Here is a 23,897-nt window from a genome sequence, read left to right on the forward strand (position 1 = left end):
AAGTTAGGGTTACCCATAACTAATCCTAACCCAGGGTTAACCTAGGTTTACCCTATTGATGAGGAAAAATATCTTCTCGGCTGGTCAGAACAGGCCTGGGGATTACCGCCCAGTCTGCTAACCCTAATTCTAACCCTCTCTGATGGGGCTGGAGACTACCGCCCAGTCTGCTAACCCTAACCCTAACCCTCTCTGAGGGGGCTGGGGACTGCAGCCCAGTCTGCTATGTGGGGCTAGTCTAGTGGAGTCTGTAAGTATCTGAATAGATCAACATTTATAGCCAATCTAGAGAAAAGCAGTAAAAACCTTTAATGCATGTGTGATGGCAAGGACATGAGATCTGTTTTTATTCTGGATTTAGTAAGTGTTCACTGGGGTCTCGTGTTATAAACAAAGGAAATAATAAATAAAATATTGTATTTTTACACTTGATTATTTAAAAAGTAAGTAATAAGATTCATTTCATTGTTAAATTGTATGAAAAGTTACATATTCGTTTCCAACATTGAGTCAGTAGCTAAACATCTAGCCCTAAACATCATTTATTGTGTAGTGAAGGATAGTTGATATGGTTGACATGGTTGACATCTAAAACAATATTGATTACCATATATTTATATTGTCATCTTTAATAACTTGATTATACCATGGATCTACTTTTCCTGTACAAGGCAAGTTTGAACTTAATGTATTGTAGTTTTCACATTGGACTAAAATAAGAAAAATACAGTCAGTTTCTTGAAGTAGTCTAAGAGATACAGCTCCTCTGTGTTCATGTGCTTGGGTTACCACAGCTGCCTTAACACAGCTGCCTTAACACAGCTGCCTTACCATAGCTGCCTTACCATAGCTGCCTTACCATAGCTGCCTTAACATTGCTGGCAGACTCATCCTTCAGCAGTGAGACCTGCAGCCAAAATGGGGCTTTGGTCAATTGCACTGACACTTTTCAAATCATAAAACCCATATTCTATAAAACCCATATTCTTGTATTTTCTTTGGTTCGAGAAACACTTGAGCAAAGGAACAGAAGGAGAAGGGGAGCAGCTGTTTTACAGATCGTAAATCGTGGTGCTAACATGTGAAGGAGGTTTATCCAGAGGTTTGGACCAGCCATCCTATGAGAGTTATTTGAGGTTGTGTAGACAGAGCCAGACGTGCAAACCTTTCTCAGCCTTTTTTGAGTGGGGGCGCTGAGGAAGACTTTTGTACCTTCGTCCTTTGCTGGCCTCCATGGCATGGTCTGGTGTGGCGGGTGAGTGCTAGACGATCTGCATTCTGCCACACATCCCGGGGGAAGGACCAGTTTGCGCTCAGTGTGTCTGCTGTGTGAGGTTTTAACCTGCTTTGCGTGACTTGAATGTTTAATTAGAGTGAAGCTTTTGTAAGGGCCTCAGTGGTGTAAACTCTTTCTGTGTCTCCCTTTCGCTCTCTTTCTTTTCCCCAATGATTTAATTATTCAGTAGAGATGCCCACTGATGGTGATTAGAGTCACCATGAGTACAAAAGGAATAAAACACATGGGCTGACAGATGAGCTTTCACTTCTAAAATAGTTCAAACGTGTTTCATTTCAGATGAATGTAGGAAAATTCCACAAAGATGTGGAAACAGCAGCTTTATTTTTTACTTTTTTCCCAATGAATTGTGTGAGGTTGGCATAATTTATTATCATTTTTTGTGATTTTTAGTGAGTTAATTCTGCTAGACAAACTATCCAACAGCTGAACAGCTGTGTTGCACATTAATGTGTTTTGTGAGGCGGTATGAAGGTCGTTAGGCAGTAAGAACGTTTGTACTTATCATGATTGAAACACAGGAATTTTTCATCCTGATTAGAAGCATCAGAAGTACCTCATATTCTGGCAAAGAGGGTTTAACTCTTGTAGTGTAAACATAAACTCAGTAACACAGGAGAGCTGCATAAATCTTCCCCTTCTAATACGTTTTTTTACCATGAAAGTCAAATTGGCATCTAAGTCCTATGCAGTGTTGGAAATAAAAATTTTCTTTCACCTGCCACTGTGGCTGGTGGAATATATATGCTTGCTATATATGGCAAGAATATGTAAATGTAAAATATAAATATGCCATATTTTGTCAATTGTGATTTGTCAATCGAAATTTGTCCTCCGCATCTACACATCTGTGCAGTGATAACTCACACACCCTAACCCTAATACTAATTCTAACTTTACACTGGAGAGCATCATAAAAAGCAAAAAAAAAAAAAAACGAAAAACGTTTGATTATTTTGATCATTTCCTGGCGACTCAAACGTTTACAGGATCTCTTTCTTAATTTTAAAACAGGAAATCTTTACCTTAAGCACTTCATCAGTTTGTGTGGCCCAGTCATTAACAGGAAGGTTTAGTTCATGTAATTATTTTACTTATTGCTGTTTTTGTGTCATTTCTCCTACTGAACTACATATTGAACAAGATGTTTCCTCATGTCTGTTACAGATGTGTTTAGGAGGCTCCTGCTGATTACCAGTTGGTAGCCATATTGTCCTCGGCTGAACACATTCCTCATTGCAGCATATCCGTATGCCCAGGTGCACAAACATTCCTCTGACCTGAGATTTGTTTATACCAGGCATTTTCATCCTACACTAAACCAGATTCCAGTTGGACGTCTGAAGTAGTGGACGATCAAATGGACCACTGTCTCATCCCAGGGCAGTAGATGTTCTCTAAGAGGAAGAGGTCGTGTTTCATGAGGTTTCATTGCTGCTTGGCTCAGAGTAATACAGATATAGCTGATGGCACTCTAATAAGATAATCTCATGTTTAGACAGCTTTAGGAGTAAAATGCACAGTGGTTGAATATCACTGTCAGCACTGATTTTTTTTCTTCTAGTTTTTAAAAATGTTTTGCTTTTGTAAGGTTTTTTCTTATTGGGTTGCCCTGCAGTGTGTGCTGATGGTGTGGGATTAAGATACAATATATTCAGTAAATACAGTTCATTCACTGTATCTAATATATTCATTAATTCATAAATAAATGTTACATTTCTATTTTCATTTATAAATGATCTAACTCAAATTAGTGTTGTTTTTTACTGCCAGGTAATACTATTATAGTAACTCTAACCCAAACTCTAGTAGATGTGAGATTCTGATTGATGTAATTCCTCTCTAGTACCTCGATCCACAGCGTGATATTATTCCTGCTCATTTTGCCTTTGAACACTAAGTGTAAACCTTTGAGTCTGTTAGCAGTACGTTCTTTGCATTTGTCCTGATCACCATGCACTACACATGCACTACACATGCACTCACTACAGACTCACTGATGAGCACAAGTAGGAAAAAGATTGCAGGTGTCATTTGATATTTTAAAGACACTTGATTGTAAAGACAGCAGGTATGAGAAAATTGTCGGGGCTGAAAGGTCTTTCTGATATGAAGGTCTTTCTGAACCCTAACCCTATCCTAACCCTAGTGTTCTTAATACCCCTCACTCGGATGTATTTCAGGATACCATTATAAAGTTGTTGTTTTTTTTTTCCTGACTGCATAAGTGTTCTTATTTCACTTACTTCCTCTGGAGTTCCAAATCTGTTTCAGCCTCTCTTGATTTTCAAATATGTTGGTTAATTGTTCATATGAACCAATTCAAAGATGTGGTCAATTTGAACCAGTTAGAAGAAGTAATTTGCCATAAGAACCTATTTGCTTGTCCCAGAGATGTTGTACCCTCTCACCTCTTTAAAGCTATTGTAGGTATTATGGTTCTTTTCCTGGTCATATCAATTTTTCTCTTTACATTCTTAGAAAATATGGCACTATTATGCAGATGACATGACATGAATTTATTTACCACTGAAAGAGAAATGTAAATAATTATTCTTTAATTTAAATGAAAACAAAGCTAATCTTCATACCCGGAGCGCCTGTGATGCCCATCAGATAGATCTTCATCTGACTACAAAGTCTGGGAATGATGATGGATATAATGATTTTGAATTTGATGACTTTCATTTGAGGGTTTTATATGAAGTTGCCTTTTTATCTTTTCAGATTTCTGAGAGGGTCAAACATGCTTTAATTTCAACCCATCTTGACTGTCAGAGTGCTCTGTAGGTCAGGATTAGTCAGACATGCCTCTTACATTTAAAGCTGTCGTTTGACCTTGTAAGTGTGAACGTCTTCTCACAGTACTGGGCGCCCTTCATTGGCACCCTGTACATGTTCAAATTCAATTCAAGGTTTTATTATTTGGATATAAATCTTTAAATGGTCTAGCTCCAACCTCTATGTCAGATCTGGTCATGTCCTACAACCCAGCTAAGTCACTGACTGGTAGCTCCTAAAGTCTGGACTGAGTTTCCTCTACATATTAAGTTGGTCCTCCCCACTTTCACTGTTCTTAAATCTTGTCTTAAAACAAATTTTTATTGCTTGGCTGATACCTCCAGTGTGCAAGCTGCTCTTTCTTAATTTCCACTGTCTTATTGTCATGTTTCATTCTTGTATGTTCTTTATCACTTATTCTTTATTTCTTTGGTCATCTGTCATTATTTATAAACGTGCTCTTTGTATGTAAATGGGGAAAAAAAACCCAGCTTCAGTCACCTGTAGCTGGGAGACAAATGTGGACCTGGACGTTGAACGTGGACATTGCAGCTTGTGTGTGCATGGTGAAGGAGCAGAGCTCTCCACACTGATGAAGGTGATGACGAAGGTGTCCATGTGCTGGTTCTCTGTTGATGCTGAGCAGGTGTGAAGCTGTAGGAGTTCTTCACATGACTCCACATGGATGCCCTCCAGCTGGAACACAGCCTCATAAACATCCCTCCCCACACACATGTACACATGAGTCTGTTAGCCATGGTAGCAGATTGATGACTTGTGCATGTGGTGTGTGTGTGTGTGTGTGTGTGTGTGTGTGTGTGTGTGTGTGTGTGTGTGTGTGTGTATGTGTGCGCGTGTGCATGCGTGCGCGCGTGCGCACGCGGCTTGTCTATATACGTGGAACTGCAGGCAGTTTGAGAGTCTGGATGAATCTCATCGAAACTGAATATTCAGGGTTATTCTTAATGGATGAAAGTGTAATTATAGATTGATGCCTGGATTGGTAAAAGCAGCAGCCTTCTCTGAGTGACAAGTGTTCAGCCATCTGGGTCAGTTAAGTGTGTGTGTGTGTGTGTGTGTGTGTGTGTGTGTGTGTGTGTGTGTGTGTGTGTGTGTGTGTGTGTGTGTGTGTGTGTGTGTGTGTGTGTGTGTTCATTCCTCTCACAAGAGGTAATGTGATGTCACTGACCTCTTCACTTTCCGGTCTTCATGATCCATGACTCCTGCTGCTCACACACACACACACATACACATAGACGTACACACATACATATACACATAGACTCGCACATGCATGCACACACACAGACACACACACACACCCGCACGGATGCACTCTGACCCTAATTCTTTTAAGAGAAGGCTTCCTGCCCTTTGCTTTGTGATGCGGCTCCAGAGAGGAGCTGATGGGGGGAGATGCTGGGTGACACATGTTAGCACAGCTGTTGGGATGGTCCTGCAAAACATACACAGCTCAGGGCTTCATCAACAGGAGGCAACCAAAAAAAATTATTTTTACATTATTTAGCAGAGACACACTTTCATGAAAGTCTCTGTTGAATATCTTTTTTGAAAGTCTGTTGTCTGTTCTACGTTTTCTTGATGGAACAGTGTTGAGTTGTTTAACCACAAACCTGGAGACATTAAGCATAATAACCCAGTGAGAGAATTGAGACCTTAACCGAGTTCATATGGGTCTTTTTAAAATCATTATTATTATTTTTAATCCATTGTTTTCTGTTGAAAACAAAATAAGTCAAGCAACATGTCCAGAGTAGCATTCCTCAACAGATCCTCAACAGATCCTCAACAGATCCACAACAGATCCACAACAGATCCACAACGGATCCACAACAGATCCACAACGGATCCTCAACAGCCAGACTGAAGCAGAAGCTTTCAGCTCTCGGGACCTTACCCAGAAACCCTTCTACGTTATTTCTGTCTCTTTGTCTTCGTCTCTGTCCACCCCGCACCTGTCTCCTTTATTGTACTTCGCTCTGATGGAGTTGACGTGTCAGCGTTGTTCAGCTCTTGTGCTGAATAGGCCTCTTGCGGGTAATGAATGGGCTTAGCTGTTTTTACCAGGCCTTTTCTGGGCTGCACAGCCTGCTCCCCTCTTAGTGGGGTTGAGGGTGTGGTGGCGCCACTAGCTAGTGTGGTAATGGACCACACATGGCTGTATCGCCGGCCTCTGAGCAGGGGCCCAAACCGCCTCTCTCCTCCCAACCCTTCGTGCCTCCCCTCCCTCTCTGCGGCCAAGGAAGCACCACAGTTGTTTCTTTGTGTCATGCCTTTCTAAAGCCGTAGTGTGGGCAGAGCTGGGCCTCGCTCTTTGTCCACAGCATGAGGGTGGTGCCCCTCCACTGCACACTGCTCTCTCCACCCACACTGTGACACTGCGACATCCCCAGACATCCCATAGCTGCCTCCCTCCTCTGCATTAATGTGGTGATGCAGGGTTTTGCTTTTCCCAGTTCAAGAATGCTTCTCAGCTGTAATTTTTTTATTTTATTTATGGGTATTTAAATAACAATCATTTGTCAGAGGTTTTTTTTTGTTTTTGCTCTGGTTGTTAAGCATTTCAAGAATTTTCCGATAGAGCCATATTTTCTTAAGTCATAAAACCACATAAATTCTCAAGGCCATCTTTGTTTTGGAAGCACTGTTTATGGCTAAGATGTAATCACAGGTTAAAGGGTTAGGGTTAGGGTAATCACAGGTTAAAGGGTTAGGGTTAGGGTAATCACAGGTTAAAGGATGCTCTGCCTGGTTCTTCTGTCTGCTCCTCGGTGTCCTCCACCACACTAATGAGGGGCCATGCAGCTGAAACCTGGAGCTGTACTTGCCACATGGACACAGCAGCATGTTGGGCTTGTTGGCCATGCTGGTGCTGGTTCTGGTTCTGGTTCTTGTGCTGGCCGTGCTGGCAGTGTAAGCTCATGCCCTTCAATACATTGTGCTCATAAATCCTTCTTTATGTGAAGGCCTTGTAATCGGTCATTTGTTTCACTCACATGTTAGAAAGGTTTTCTCCCGCTTCTTTTGTCTGGTGATGCTGTCGACCAGTGAAGTTTCCCTAACGCTAACCCTGAGTAGTTTCTCAAACTGCTGGTGGGCAGAGTGACTGCCCACATGATTTATTTGAATCATGTGTGTAAAAAATAAATCAGATTCAACCTGAACAACTGCAGATATGTGCTCATGTATTTCTCCGTAAACACGTAGTAGGTGTTACACAGGAGTAGACTTTCAGGCCTTGTGAACTGTTTTATTACACTGCACTAGATGTAGACTAGCTTTCATTACTGGCAATACATGGATGACATTTAAGTACCTGGGAAATTTCCTGTCATTCTGAGCTCAGGTAAGCAGCTGTCTTACACGTATTCTGTGCTTCTAAACAGGAAGTGCACTGTAGGGCTGGAGGCTTCAAAGCAGTGTATCTGACCATCTCAGTAGTGTTGAACTTGAAACTTAAAAGTAGTAAAATAAAAATGATGGAAACCCAGGATCACAGTTGTTCTTAGGGAACACTTTCATTATGATGACATAATTGTGAGGTATGTGTGGGGTTCTTGGGGAACACTTTCATTATGACACGATTGTGAGGTATGTGTGGGGTTCTTGGGGAACACTTTCATTATGATGATGACATTGTGAGGTATGTGTGTGGTTCTTAGGGAACACTTTCATTATGATGATGACATTGTGAGACGTGTGGTTATTAGGGAACACTTTCATTGTGATGACATTGTGAGGTATGTGTGGGGTTCTTGGGGAACACTTTCATTATGATGACATCATTGAGAGGTATGTGTGTGGTTCTTAGGGAACACTTTCATTATGATGATGACATTGTGAGGTATGTGGGGTTCTTGGGGAACACTTTCATTATGATGACATCATTGTGAGGCATATGTGTGGTTCTTGGGGAATACTCATTATTATGACGTTGTGAGGCATATGTGTGGTTCTTGGGGAATACTCATTATTATGACATTGTGAGGTATGTGTGGGGTTCTTGGGGAACACTTTCATTATGATGACATCATTGTGAGGCATATGTGTGGTTCTTGGGGAATACTCATTATTATGACGTTGTGAGGCATGTGTGTGGTTCTTGGGGAATACTCATTATTATGACGTTGTGAGGCATGTGTGTGGTTCTTGGGGAATACTCATTATTATGACGTTGTGAGGCGTGTGTGGTTCTTGGGGGAAGAAAAAAAAATGTACCTGTTTGCTCCAAAAACTAGTCCTGCCCGTCTGAATACCCACCTCTGTTTTCTTGTCAAAAGAGTTGTCTCGTCATAGAGTAGCATTGCATTAATAGCATTAATATAGAGGGTGTTTATACATTTAGTGCAGAAATATGTAATGATGTAGTGAGGGCCATGGAGCCGTGTGTGTGTGTGTGTGTGTGTGTGTGTGTGTGTGTGTGTGTGTGTGTGTGTGTGTGTGTGTGAGGCAAAGGGCAGGGACTAGGAGAGCTGCCCTGATGTTCTCCCCCTCTGTGTGGTCAGCTGCAGGAATGCTGATGTGTGAGTGCAGGAAGACCCACATTATTGAAAGCGTATGAATTTTTAAGGAGGTTTACGTAAGCGGGTGGAGTTCAAAAGGGTTTTTCTTTCTGAATCCTGTTTCTTTGGATTATCACAGTAGGTTCTGCAAATAAATGTTTGGCACTGTTCTCTGGGTTTGTGAGCTGCAGTAAAGATGTTCTAACTGACGCGAGTGTTGGTCTATGTGTGGGGGTCTGGTCAGTATGTGTGTGTATTTGTGTGTCTGTGCATGCGTGTGTGTGTAAGGGGTCTGTGTGTCGTGTGTAATATGTGTTGGGGGGGGTCCGTGCACCGTTTTTATGTGTGCTCTGTGTATGTGTTGGGGGCCTGTGTGTGTGTGTGTGGAACGTGGTCTGGGAGCTCTGTGTATGTGTTGGGGGCCTGTGTGTGTGTGTGTATGGGGAACGTGGTCTGGGAGTTCTGTGTATGTGTTGGGGGCCTGTGTGTGTGTGTGGAACGTGGTCTGGGAGCTCTGTGTATGTGTTGGGGGCCTGGGTGTGTGTGTGGAACGTGGTCTGGGACCTCTGTGTATGTGTTGGGGGCCTGTGTGTGTGTGTGTATGGGGAACGTGGTCTGGAAGCTCTGTGTATGTGTTGGGGGCCTGTGTGTGTGTGTGTGTGTTCTACCGGGCGGGCTCATCTCGTGGGCGTGTGGTTCCTCTGAGCTGGCGACTATAAAGTTAAAATGCACAAATGAGCTCCTTTTCAAAGACTCAAATTGACACCATGTGGAAGATGAAGCCTGTGAACCAGCGGAGAGGCTGTTGGTCTGGGGTGTGTTTACGAGCCCCTCTACTGCCCCGTCTCACGCCACTGCAGAAACTGCACTAGTGTCTCACCCTAGGGGAGAGTAGATTAAACACAGTCTGTCTGTGGTATATTCTAAAATTTCCTTTAATTATCCTATCCGGTCCTTAAAATCCCTTTCCTTAAATGTGTGAGGTCGGTTTTGCCAGAATAGACAGTTTTGGATACTTGAGCACTGTCTCACCACATCACATGTTGCAGATATAATTTAGACTTGTTAATGTTTATTTTTTCAGCTTTATGAATGGTCATTTACTCCATGCAAAATACATGTTTTCTTTCTTTTCTCTTGTAGGATCTCCTGTAATCAGACATATTAAGCAGTGTCTGATTACCAGAATCACTGCACCTTTCCCCTAGCAGGGTATGGCAGCCTCTTCACGTGTCCTTCTTTTGGGATGCAAAAAAAAAATTGTCTGTTGTCAAGTGTTTTCATTTTCTTTTTTTACTTTATAGTCGGTTGTGTTTTTGTTTCTACCTCATTGAGTGTCGATGGTATCTTTACTCCACCGATTGTCGAGGATGGACATCGATGACGGTTGTGTGTTTGTACCAGGCAGAATCAGATGTAGATTCCCTCCTAGGGCACAAAAGAAGGAAGGCCAAAATATGCAAATTCAATTAGGACTTGGAAGTGTGTGTGTGCGTGTGTGTGCGCGTGCATGTGCGTGTCTGCCCATGTATGCATGTTGGAAAGGAATGTATGTGGTCGTGACAGTGTGCATATTTGAACTCATTCACACCAGTGTAGCCCTGTGAAGGATCTCCCATAAACCTAATCATCATAATTCATAATAAACATGAATAAACATGAGCACATGTAGAATCACACAGGGACCTGTCCTTTGTGCTCCAGCAAGCTCATTCACACTTGCACAGGAAATGTTGCACAGTAGCAAATGAATGTGAAGGAGTTAGGGTTATCTTTATCCAGGGTTAGAGTTATCTTTATCTAGGCTTATCTTCAATGAAAATAATTGATTTGAATTTATATGTGATGTTGCTGTTTAAAAAATTCACCATGTGAATTCATAACTGTCTACATGTGCTCATATAAATTATTTATGTATGCAAATAAGCTATTGTCTGCCAAAATACAAAGAACCAATGGTGACAAATGACATTTAACCTGATCTGCATATGTTAATGTCCACATCCTTGTGGAATGTATTTTATCACAACAATCTTCTTTTGGAATCGAAGAGAACTGTATGCACAAATAGAGCTGAAATAGAGCCAAAATCAGAGCTCAAATCACAGTGTTTCCTCCTTAGTTGCTCTTTTATAAAAACATAGTTGAAGTTTTATAGTGTTGTAGGGAAACGCATTGCAGATGCTCTTTTGATTGATGTGTGCTGGGAACTTTACTGCTTAAAGGACATGTCTAGAGTTATACAGACAGGTGGAGTGACGTGGGACGTGTCTAGAGTTATACAGACAGGTGGAGTGACGTGGGACATGTCTAGAGTTATACAGACAGGTGGAGTGACGTGGGACATGTCTAGAGTTATACAGACAGGTGGAGTGACGTGGGACATGTCTAGGGTTATACAGACAGGTGGAGTGACGTGGGACATGTCTAGAGTTATACAGACAGGTGGAGTGACGTGGGACATGTCTAGGGTTATACAGACAGGTGGAGTGACGTGGGACATGTCTAGAGTTATACAGACAGGTGGAGTGACGTGGGACATGTCTAGGGTTATACAGACAGGTGGAGTGACGTGGGACATGTCTAGGTTTATACAGACAGGTGGAGTGGTGACGCGGGACGTGTCTAGAGTTATACAGACAGGTGGAGTGGTGACGTGGGACGTGTCTAGGGTTATACAGACAGGTGGAGTGGTGACGCAGGACGTGTCTAGGGTTATACAGACAGGTGGAGTGGTGACGTGGGACGTGTCTAGGGTTATACAGACAGGTGGAGTGGTGACGTGGGACGTGTCTAGGGTTATACACACAGGTGGAGTGGTGACGTGGGACGTGTCTAGGGTTATACACACAGGTGGAGTGGTGACGTGGGACGTGTCTAGGGTTATACACACAGGTGGAGTGGTGACGTGGGACGTGTCTAGGTTTATACAGACAGGTGGAGTGGTGACGCGGGACGTGTCTAGGGTTATACACACAGGTGGAGTGGTGACGTGGGACGTGTCTAGGTTTATACACACAGGTGGAGTGGTGACGTGGGACGTGTCTAGGGTTATACACACAGGTGGAGTGGTGACGTGGGACGTGTCTAGGGTTATACACACAGGTGGAGTGGTGACGTGGGACGTGTCTAGGGTTATACAGACAGGTGGAGTGACGTGGGACGTGTCTAGGGTTATACAGACAGGTGGAGTGGTGACGCGGGACGTGTCTAGGGTTATACACACAGGTGGAGTGGTGACGCGGGACGTGTCTAGGGTTATACACACAGGTGGAGTGGTGACGTGGGACGTGTCTAGGGTTATACAGACAGGTGGAGTGACGTGGGACGTGTCTAGGGTTATACAGACAGGTGGAGTGGTGACGTGGGACGTGTCTAGGGTTATACACACAGGTGGAGTGGTGACGTGGGACGTGTCTAGGGTTATACACACAGGTGGAGTGGTGACGTGGGACGTGTCTAGGGTTATACACACAGGTGGAGTGACGTGGGACGTGTCTAGGTTTATACAGACAGGTGGAGTGGTGACGTGGGACGTGTCTAGGGTTATACACACAGGTGGAGTGGTGACGTGGGACGTGTCTAGGGTTATACAGACAGGTGGAGTGACGTGGGACATGTCTAGGTTTATACAGACAGGTGGAGTGGTGACGTGGGACGTGTCTAGGGTTATACACACAGGTGGAGTGGTGACGTGGGACGTGTCTAGGGTTATACAGACAGGTGGAGTGGTGACGTGGGACGTGTCTAGGGTTATACAGACAGGTGGAGTGACGTGGGACATGTCTAGGTTTATACAGACAGGTGGAGTGGTGACGCAGGACGTGTCTAGGGTTATACAGACAGGTGGAGTGACGTGGGACATGTCTAGGTTTATACACACAGGTGGAGTGGTGACGTGGGACGTGTCTAGGGTTATACACACAGGTGGAGTGACGTGGGACGTGTCTAGGGTTATACAGACAGGTGGAGTGGTGACGTGGGACGTGTCTAGGTTTATACACACAGGTGGAGTAGTGACGCGGGACGTGTCTAGGGTTATACAGACAGGTGGAGTGGTGACGTGGGACGTGTCTAGGTTTATACACACAGGTGGAGTAGTGACGTGGGACGTGTCTAGGGTTATACAGACAGGTGGAGTGGTGACGTGGGACGTGTCTAGGGTTATACAGACAGGTGGAGTGACGTGGGACGTGTCTAGGTTTATACACACAGGTGGAGTGGTGACGTGGGACGTGTCTAGGGTTATACAGACAGGTGGAGTGGTGACGCGGGACGTGTCTAGGGTTATACACACAGGTGGAGTGGTGACGTGGGACGTGTCTAGGTTTATACAGACAGGTGGAGTGGTGACGCGGGACGTGTCTAGGGTTATACACACAGGTGGAGTGGTGACGTGGGACGTGTCTAGGTTTATACAGACAGGTGGAGTGGTGACGTGGGACGTGTCTAGGGTTATACAGACAGGTGGAGTGGTGACGCGGGACGTGTCTAGGGTTATACACACAGGTGGAGTGGTGACGTGGGACGTGTCTAGGTTTATACACACAGGTGGAGTGGTGACGTGGGACATGTCTAGAGTTATACAGACAGGTGGAGTGGTGACGTGGGACGTGTCTAGGTTTATACAGACAGGTGGAGTGGTGACGTGGGACGTGTCTAGGGTTATACAGACAGGTGGAGTGGTGACGTGGGACGTGTCTAGGGTTATACAGACAGGTGGAGTGGTGACGTGGGATGTATCTAGTATTTTACAGTTTCAGCACGTTTACTCCCCATCGCAGTGGGACTCTGGATGGGTGTTCTAGTTTTTTATTGGGTTTTCTTTTCTCAGAGCCATTTTTTACTAAATCGCACTAATCATTCTTTTGAGAATAATGCCGCAAACCTTGCGGTTTCTTCATACGCAGTGCAGTCGTTTTTTGCCCTGTGGGCATTCTCCAAGGCAAAAGCCAGACAAAGACTTGTGAAGGAGAGCAGGGTAAGGCCCCCAGGCCGCCCCCACAGGACCCCAAGGCCACCCCCACAGGACCCCAAGGCCACCCCCACAGGACCCCAAGGCCACCCCCACAGGGCCCCAAAGCCACCCCCACAGGGCTCCAATGCCGCAAGGCCACCCCCACAGGACCCCAAGGCCACCCCCACAGGGCCCCAAAGCCACCCCCACAGGGCTCCAATGCCGCAAGGCCACCCCCACAGGACCCCAAGGCCACCCCCACAGGGCCCCAAGGCTCCAAGGCCACCCCCACAGGACCCCAAGGCCACCCCCACAGGACCCCAAGGCCACCCCCACAGGCCATGTGAAAATATGAGGAGTGCGGTCCTCTCAGACACTGTAGCTGGGTGATGACACATATTTGGCACAGAGAAAACACTTTCCCCAAGTGCCCCAGTCCTGCCCGCACTCTGGTCCACAGTGGCACTAACAGGATCTTGTGTACTGTACTGTCCACATTTTTTTTTGCAGGTTGTAAGATGTCAAGTGTATTCTGTGCTTTACTAAATAATACGCATTAAACTTCATTGAAGTTGCTAATTTTAGGTCTGGGTGGATGAAGTCCTTGCTGTGTAGAATCAGTCTGTATTTCATGCACAGCCTGTGTCCATATCTGTATAGCAGGAAAGAGTGAAGTGATGACACTGGTATAATGAGGTGTGTGGTGAACTTTGATGAGGATGACCAGGCTCTTTATATGATTTGTTTTGTTTTCCACCTGAATCATTGGTCCTGTGTTTGGAGCCCCCAACAGTACTTGTCTACAGAATCTAAACGTGTGGTTGATGATAGGGCATGCCTTGTCACAAGCCTTTAGCTTGAGTAGCTTTACTCTTGTGCTTTTGTGTAAATGGTGCAGTGGACCTATATCGTTGAGATGCTGTAACACATTTCTTTGGTATTGGTTGATCAGTCTGCATCTGTTCACTAATGGCATGCCAGCTATAGTGTATCCATGCCCTCATCTGTTCACTATAGTGTAACCATGCCCTCATCTGTTCACTATAGTGTAACCATGCCCTCAAACACGCTCCCTTCTTAGACCTGCTTTATACCTCCGGACACGGACGAATTTCGTCCGTCCGTACCAAACGTAGCCTCCGTAGGGGGCCACTATACCTCTTTCCGGTTCCAACGTTGTTATGATTTTTTAAAATACATCCTCTAGAGGGCAGTATAGTCAAATTTCCGGCACCGGCGCACCAGCAATCTCCTCCCAGCTGTTTTTGCATCGCTGTTTATCGCGATGACCTGGCACCGTAGCAGAATGTAGCCTCTAACCAACTCGCAAAGTTTCTCTTCTAACTCGAGCGTCATTTTTTAAAGTCCAGTACTCTTCTTCATTGATTTTCCCGAATTAGTGTACGTCCGATGCTTCTGACTCTCTACTGCCCCCTGATTTGAGGTTTATATTGCTCCGTTGCTACGGATTCGTAAGCGCTCTGGCAACGGACCCACTGACGGATGAAACGACCTCCGGAACCGGACGAAAGGGTCCGTATCCGTAATTACCGTAGGGTGTGAATGGGCCTTTAGACCTGCAGCTCCAACAAACACCAGCACCACAGTTCTCACTCCTCACAGTTCTCACTCCTCACAGTTCTCCTTACAGTTCTCACTCCTCACAGTTCTCCTCACAGTTCTCACTCCTCACAGTTCTCCTTACAGTTCTCACCATTCCCAACTGCTCTTTTTGTCGTTTACACTGCTGCTGTGGGTGCTGTCGCAGGTGTGTGTGTGTGTGTGTGCGCGCGCGTGTGTGCGTGTGTGTTGTGGCGTACAGTAAGAGTCCACAGGGCAATGCAGACTTTAGCATAAATGGCTGTTGAAAGGGCTCAAAGGACATGCACTTATTTCTGCATGCATTAATTCTGTATGTGCGTGCGTGTGTGTGTGTGTGTTTTTGAGAGAGAGAGCAGACTTTGCAATCCAGTGGCCTTTAGTTCAAAAGCAGCACAGTGTCTGCAAACACTTTTTGACCGTGTGGGCGAAGACATGCCAATGTCCCTACTCAAGTCCACTACTCTACACCTCCCTACTCACCTCCACTACTCTACACGTCCCTACTCATGCCCACTACTCTACACGTCCCTACTCACGTCCACTACTCTACACATCCCTACTCACGTCCACTACTCTACACCTCCCTACTCACCTCCACTACTCTACACCTCCCTACTCACCTCCACTACTCTACACGTCCCTACTCATGCCCACTACTCTACACCTCCCTACTCACCTCCACTACTCTACACCTCCCTACTCACCTCCACTACTCTACACCTCCCTACTCATGCCCACTACTCTACACGTCCCTACTCACGTCCACTACTCTACACATCCCTACTCACGTCCACTACTCTACACCTCCCTACTCACCTCCACTACTCTACACGTCCCTACTCATGCCCACTACTCTACACCTCCCTACTCACCTCCACTACTCTACACCTCCCTACTCACCTCCACTACTCTACACGTCCCTACTCATGCCCACTACTCTACACGTCCCTACTCACGTCCACTACTCTACACGTCCCTACTCACGTCCACTACTCTACACCTCCCTACTCGCCTCCACTACTCTACACGTCCCTACTCATGCCCACTACTCTACACGTCCCTACTCACGTCCACTACTCTACACCTCCCTACTCACCTCCACTACACGTCCCTACTCACCTCCACTACTCTACACGTCCCTACTCACGTCCACTACTCTACACCTCCCTACTCACCTCCACTACACGTCCCTACTCACCTCCACTACTCTACACGTCCCTACTCATGTCCACTACTCTACACATCCCTACTCACCTCCACTACTCTACACGTCCCTACTCACCTCCACTACTCTACATATCCCTACTCACCTCCACTACTCTACACATCCCTACTCACCTCCACTACTCTACATGTCCCTACTCACCTCCACTACTCTACACGTCCCTACTCACCTCCACTACTCTACACGTCCCTACTCACCTCCACTACTCTACACATCCCTACTCACCTCCACTACTCTACACCTCCCTACTCACCTCCACTACTCTACACGTCCCTACTCACCTCCACTACTCTACACCTCCCTACTCACCTCCACTACTCTACACCTCTCTACTCACCTCCACTACTCTACACCTCCCTACTCACCTCCACTACTCTACACCTCCCTACTCACCTCCACTACTCTACACCTCCCTACTCACCTCCACTACTCTACACGTCCCTACTCACCTCCACTACTCTACACGTCCCTACTCACCTCCACTACTCTACACATCCCTACTCATGCCCACTACTCTACACGTCCCTACTCACCTCCACTACTCTACACATCCCTACTCACCTCCACTACTCTACACGTCCCTACTCATGCCCACTACTCTACACCTCCCTACTCACCTCCACTACTCTACACCTCCCTACTCACCTCCACTACTCTACACGTCCCTACTCATGCCCACTACTCTACACGTCCCTACTCACGTCCACTACTCTACACGTCCCTACTCACGTCCACTACTCTACACCTCCCTACTCACCTCCACTACTCTACACGTCCCTACTCATGCCCACTACTCTACACGTCCCTACTCACGTCCACTACTCTACACCTCCCTACTCACCTCCACTACACGTCCCTACTCACCTCCACTACTCTACACGTCCCTACTCATGCCCACTACTCTACACGTCCCTACTCATGTCCACTACTCTACACATCCCTACTCACCTCCACTACTCTACACGTCCCTACTCACCTCCACTACTCTACATATCCCTACTCACCTCCACTACTCTACACATCCCTACTCACCTCCACTACTCTACACGTCCCTACTCACCTCCACTACTCTACACGTCCCTACTCACCTCCACTACTCTACACGTCCCTACTCACCTCCACTACTCTACACATCCCTACTCACCTCCACTACTCTACACCTCCCTACTCACCTCCACTACTCTACACGTCCCTACTCACCTCCACTACTCTACACCTCCCTACTCACCTCCACTACTCTACACCTCTCTACTCACCTCCACTACTCTACACCTCCCTACTCACCTCCACTACTCTACACCTCCCTACTCACCTCCACTACTCTACACCTCCCTACTCACCTCCACTACTCTACACGTCCCTACTCACCTCCACTACTCTACACGTCCCTACTCACCTCCACTACTCTACACATCCCTACTCATGCCCACTACTCTACACGTCCCTACTCACCGCCACTACTCTACACATCCCTACTCACCGCCACTACTCTACACATCCCTACTCACCTCCACTACTCTACACATCCCTACTCACCTCCACTACTCTACACATCCCTACTCACCTCCACTACTCTACACGTCCCTACTCACCTCCACTACTCTACACGTCCCTACTCACCTCCACTACTCTACACGTCCCTACTCACCTCCACTGCTCTACTCTGACCTGTTGTAGGAATGTTACATTCGTTGTTGGGTTTGGGGGCAGCAGGGCATCTAAACGCCATGAAAATCTTCAATTATCATCCTCTCAATACAACACATGCACACACTCTCACACACACAGTGACTCTGCACTTTACACTCATGACTATAAGAGCATTGCAGAGTTAGGTTTGGGTTAGAGGGTTTGGGTTAATAATAGGGTTAGGGTTTGGTGTAGGTGTAAGGATTTGGTGTAAATGTTGAGGTTAGTAATAGGGTTATGGTTTGGCTTAGGGCAGTTTTTCATTCATTTCCAATGTCCTCATTAGCTGCCAATGTTGTCGCACTCAAAGTGACTGTTCTTGGTGGGTTTGACTAAGCCCCTCTCTCCTTTCTCCTTATAGCCGTGCAATCAAAACCAACCAGGACCTTCTCCCCGAGACCCCCTGGACCAACATCTTCTACGACGACTTCTGGGGCACGCTACTGACCCACAGCGGCAGCCACAAGTCCTATCGGCCCCTCTGCACGCTCTCCTTCCGCCTCAACTACGCCCTGGGAGGCCTGGAGCCCTGGGGCTTCCACCTGGTCAACGTGGGGCTGCACTGCCTCACTACGGCTCTCTTCTCCCACCTGGCAGGAGCGCTGCTGGGCCGTGGTTGCTGGCGACTGCTAGCCGGCCTGCTCTTCGCCACCCACCCCGTGCACACGGAGGCGGTGGCTGGCGTGGTGGGTCGAGCGGACGTGGGCGCAGCTCTGTTCTTCCTCCTGGCGCTGCTGTGCTACGCAGGGCACTGTGCCCGGCGGGCGGAGGGGGCACGCACCTCCTGCTGGGCGTGGTTCCTGGCCAGTCTGGCCTGCTCTGTCTGCAGCATGCTGTGGAAGGAGCAGGGGATCACCGTGCTGGCCGTGGCTGCTCTCTACGACCTGTTTGTCTGCCACAGGATGAAGCTGCAGCATGTGCCCGGAATCTTCTATAAGGTGAACGCAACTGCAGCTGGAGTGTGCGTGTGTGCGTGTGTGTGTGTGTGTGATATTTCACACATTCCCCGTCCGTCATGCTCCACGTACCTGAAAGCTGTGTGGTCCGGGTGGTAGAGTAGGAGTGTGTATATGGTGTTTGCTTTTCATTAGCGTGAAATTTGGAAAATGATTTGCTGTGTATATGAACTGGATGATGTAGAATGAACTGGAGCAAATCTGGAGCTAAGGACGGACCAAGCAGGAGGGGTTTCATCACGTATGAGTGTGTGTGAGGCTGTGTTCACGTGTGTGTGTGTGTGTGTGTGTGTGAGAGAGAGAGAGAGAGAGAGAGAGAGAGCTGGAGCAGGCATATGAGCATCGCTCCACCAGATGGTTGTGTCAATGTTTCCAGTCTGGTTGTGTCTATTTGTCCAGTCTGGTTGTGTCTATGAGTCTATTCTGGTTGTGTCTAGTTGGATTTCAGTGTTACTAACCAAAACATGCAGTTTTACCTCTGGAGCTTTATAGAAAAGGCTGCTGATTTATTACTTCACGTGGGCCTGTGGTATGTGGCTGTTTTTGTGTTTGTGTTCATGTTGTTGGTATGTGGATGTGTTTGTGGTGTTGGTATCATGTGTTTGCGTTGTTGGTATGTGGACACATTTGTGTTGTTTGTGGATGCATTTGTGTTGTTGGTATGTGTGATTGCATTGTTTGTGGACACGTTTGTGTTGTTTGTGGACCTGTCTGTGTTATGATGTTCGGAACTGTTTTATGTTGACTTGGGTGAAGTTGGTTTTGCCCCATTGACCAAGCACATCCAGCTGCTATTACACTAAATAAAAGTACAAACACATTGTTGTTGTGTTGGAGTCACAGTCCTTCAAAAGGAAACTCACCGGAAGGTCACTGTGCTGGTTTGGTGTGTTAGCAGAGCTACTGCCCCTCCGCCACACACTCTTTAAGAATCCATCCTAAACCCAGTGTCACCCATGGAAAGGCCATGCAGGCATTCAGATGCTATTGTGTGAGCATCCATTCATCCATTAGTCAGATGGTCTAATTGCTGTGCCTGGTTGTGTTGCCGGGCTTTAGTTGTGTGTGGCGGTCTTTATTAGTGCAGGTGAGACAACACTGCGTCTTTGCCTTGTGGCAAAAAATACGCACACACACACACACACACACACACACACACACACACACACACACAAAATCCACACACAAAATCCACACACATGAATCCAGATGGCGTCTCTGTGCTCTGCAGCTTTCTGTCGTGGTGATGAAGTGAAGCTCTGTGCATGTCTGTGCCCTGAACACCTGTCTACCAGCTCGGCCAAAGCACACATTGTACCTGCATGCAGATTCACACTGGTCTGTGGCATCTCCCTGTCTTTCTGCCTACCTCTTCTCTCCCTCTCTCTCTCCCTCCCTCTTTCTATCCATCTCTCTCCCTTTCCCACCTACACTCTGTTATTTTGACCTCCTGTCCCCCTTTTCCTGTGTTTCATCACCGTCCCCTATGCTGTCCTGCAGGTTCCGCGGTGCTGTTTGCTCTTGGTGGTGTTTTTATCAGTAGTTCTGCATAAGGAGGTGGAGGCAGGAAGGGTGTAGCAGTGCCAGGGATCAGTCATGGTGCATCTGTAAATAGCGCAGTATGTCTGAGTTACATTATAATGTGACATTCAGTTGTTTGGTGTTGTTAAAATGCTCCTGATAATTAATCTGAGCTCAGCCCAAATAAACACACATTTGCAGTTGTAACCCGACCACACATTGAAGTCCAAGCAAGTTATGTAATTGTCAGAAATGTGAAAGACATGCCCACGGGAACTTTTCCAAGGTATTGTAATTGACATTTCAGCCTATATTGTCCACTGATTGTCTACTGAAGCTCTTTGAACAGCTGCACAAAAATAAAACAACGGAAAAGTGAAAGTGCCTTGAGAAAATGTACAGTCATGTTCAGCTAAGGCCTGTATGGCTGCTGTATGACGCCTATCTCACTCATCCTTATGAGGGCATCTTATCAGCTCACGCTTGTGAGGGCATCTTAATAATGCATCCTAATGATGCCATCTTGAGAAAGCTTGTCATAGACTTCAGCTGCCTTCAATACAGACTGGTGTCCAAACTCACACACCTAGTCTTTATACAGAGACAACAACCTCATGAACTCCTGAAAAACAAAACAAATTATTATAGACTTTATGAGAAATGGCACAGACCCCACACCACTTTTCATCAATGGAGTGTAGAAACAGTTCCCTACTTCAAATTCATGGGCGTCCACATCTCGGAAGATATTTCCTGGACCACCAACACCATGGTAGTAGTGATGAAGGCACAGCTGAAACTTCCAGAGAATTTTCAAGAAGAACAACCTTCAGGAGAAGTTGCTGGTGTCTTATTACTGCTCTGCCATCGAGAGCGTACTGACGTAGTGCATATCGACATGGTACAGCAGCTGCTCAGCGCAGATAGGAGGTGTCTTTTCAGAGATTCGACCACGGCCCAGCCTGGAGGACCTGTTCGACTCCCTCCCAGCCTGGATCACAGTTCAGCTCCCGCTGCCTCAGCAGAGCAAACAAAACTCTGACAGACCCATCACACCCTGGACGTCGTCTGTTTGAACTGCTTCCCTCTGAAGAACGTTTTAGATCAATCACATCACGAACAAACAGACTGAAAAACCAGTGCCACTCAGTACACCGGGCTGCTTAAATACATGGCACGTTCTCTGCCTACATTTCTATTGTTTGCACTATTTAGCACTACTTATGTATAGATGTGTAAATGTGTGTGTGTGTGTGTGTGTGTGTGTATATATATATATATATATATATATATATATATATATATATATATATATATATATATATATATAGGTATATATCAAGTATTCTTGCAGTGCTTTTCTTTATAAGATTTACCTCACTGACCCCCCTCCCCCTCCCCTCTCCCCCTCCCCTCCCCTATTTTGTCTATATAGCCTATTGCTTAACAGTTTGTCTTTTCTTCATTGCTCATCAGCTTAACCTTAGCACAGCTGAACTCAAGTTTCCAGTGTTGCACAAAATGTTTTACACTGAAAATCTGTGGTCAAAAGGGCCAGAAGTTAGAACACACACATACACACACACACACACACACACACACACACACACACACACACACACAATTTGTTTGCTTTCCTGTGAAGTTAATTATTATACTCTGGCTCAAGGAAGGTTTGCCAGGTTATATCAGAGTTATATTATGTTTTTGTTAGTGTTAGGGTTAGTGCTCACGTGGTGAGTGCAGGCTCCTGCTGTGAGCTAGTGTTGAAGCTCACGTGGTGCTGACGTGGTGCTCACGCGGTGAGTGCACACTGGGCTACAGTGTTGGAGCTCACGTGGTGAATGCGGGCTCCTACTGTGAGCTACAGAAAGCCAGCCATTTGTTTTCACTTATCTCAGTCTGCTCTGTAAATGTCAGACACAGAATTCCTGGCTATCTCTGCTCTCTTTGGCTAGTTTGTGGTCCACGATTTGGGTGAACTGAGCTGTGGTTTTGGTGGTGGTTCTCCCCAAGAAGGCCCTCACTCCTTTGGGTGTGGCTCTCAGCAGTTGCCTGACTATTCGTGTGCTGTGGGTTACATACTCTATACCGGCCTCTTCTCTGCAGAATGAGACCTTTGGACATTCTGTTTTAAATGAAATATATTTAAGGGTGGTGAGAAATACTGCTCAAAACTGTTGGAATTTTTAGTTTCTAGCAAATTGAACAAGATGTGTAGTGAGAAGTGCATATATGCCAAGACAACGTCAATGTTTTCTGACTGAACATCAACATGCTGCTCAAAATCTACATTTGTTGTTGAGGTTTTGGTGAACATTTCCTTCTTCACAATAATCTACCATATGCACAGCACATGTGCTGGTGCATCACAAGCTAGATGAGGGTCTCCGCCCCCTCAGGGGTGGTACTGCAGAGCTGTGTAGCTCACACCCCCAGCACAACACTTCTCCAGCGCTCTCTGTGTGTTTGGGAGGTCTCATTAAACACTGGAGCCCAATAAATAATCCGGCTGCACATGTGTCACACTGCTGGGCTTTAATTCTTTGAATTTCTGTCCAGTTCACTCCGAGACAAGATTTAGTAAGATGATTGTTTTTAAGTGGCACAACCTAAAGGAGAGGTTTAGGAAAAGATGTGATAAAGTGAACAGGCATTGTGTGAGGGGTATATTGTGTGAATTAGGGGGTAAGTTCTGTGAATGAGGGGTAGGTTGTGTGAATGAGGGGTAGGTTGTGTGAATGAGAGGGTGGGTTCTGTGAATGAGGGGTAGATTGTGTGAATGAGAGGGTGGGTTATGTGAATGAGGGGGTAAGTTGTGTGAATGAGGGGTAGGTTGTGTGAATGAGGGGTGGGTTGTGTGAATGAGGGGTAGGTTGTGTGAATGAGGGGTGGGTTGTGTGAATGAGGGGGTGGGTTCTGTGAATGAGGGGTAGATTGTGTGAATGAGGGGGTAGGTTATGTGAATGAGGGGGTAGGTTGTGTGAATGAGGGGTAGGTTGTGTGAATGAGGGGGTGGGTTGTGTGAATGAGGGGTAGGTTGTGTGAATGAGGGGGTAGGTTGTGTGAATGAGGGGTAGGTTGTGTGAATGAGGGGCTAAGTTGTATGAATGAGGAGTAGGTTGTGTGAATGGGGGTAGTTTGTGTGAATGGGGGTAGATTGTGTGAATGGGGGGTAGATTGTGTGAATGAGGGGTAGGTTGTGTGAATATGGGGGTAAGTTGTGTGAATATGGGGGTAAGTTGTGTGAATGAGGGGGTATGTTGTGTGAATGAGGGGTAGGTTGTGTGAATGGGGGGTAGTTTGTGTGAATAGGGGTAGGTTGTGTGAATGAGGGGGTGGATTC

At 46.2% G+C, this 23,897-nt stretch overlaps 1 protein-coding gene across 1 annotated transcript in view; it reads left to right on the forward strand.

Annotated features, from left to right (window-relative positions):
* The window catches only part of tmtc2b (transmembrane O-mannosyltransferase targeting cadherins 2b), a 66,374-nt gene that overhangs the window by 11,854 nt on the left and 30,623 nt on the right, over positions 1–23,897 (forward strand). Inside the window, exon 2 of the mRNA XM_076985850.1 lies at positions 18,436–19,012. Coding sequence (XP_076841965.1) covers positions 18,436–19,012 — 577 coding nt within the window. The remainder of the gene's footprint in view (positions 1–18,435; positions 19,013–23,897) is intronic.

This window comes from Brachyhypopomus gauderio, chromosome 2, assembly GCF_052324685.1.
Source record: "Brachyhypopomus gauderio isolate BG-103 chromosome 2, BGAUD_0.2, whole genome shotgun sequence".
Classification (NCBI taxonomy): Eukaryota; Metazoa; Chordata; class Actinopteri; order Gymnotiformes; family Hypopomidae; genus Brachyhypopomus; species Brachyhypopomus gauderio.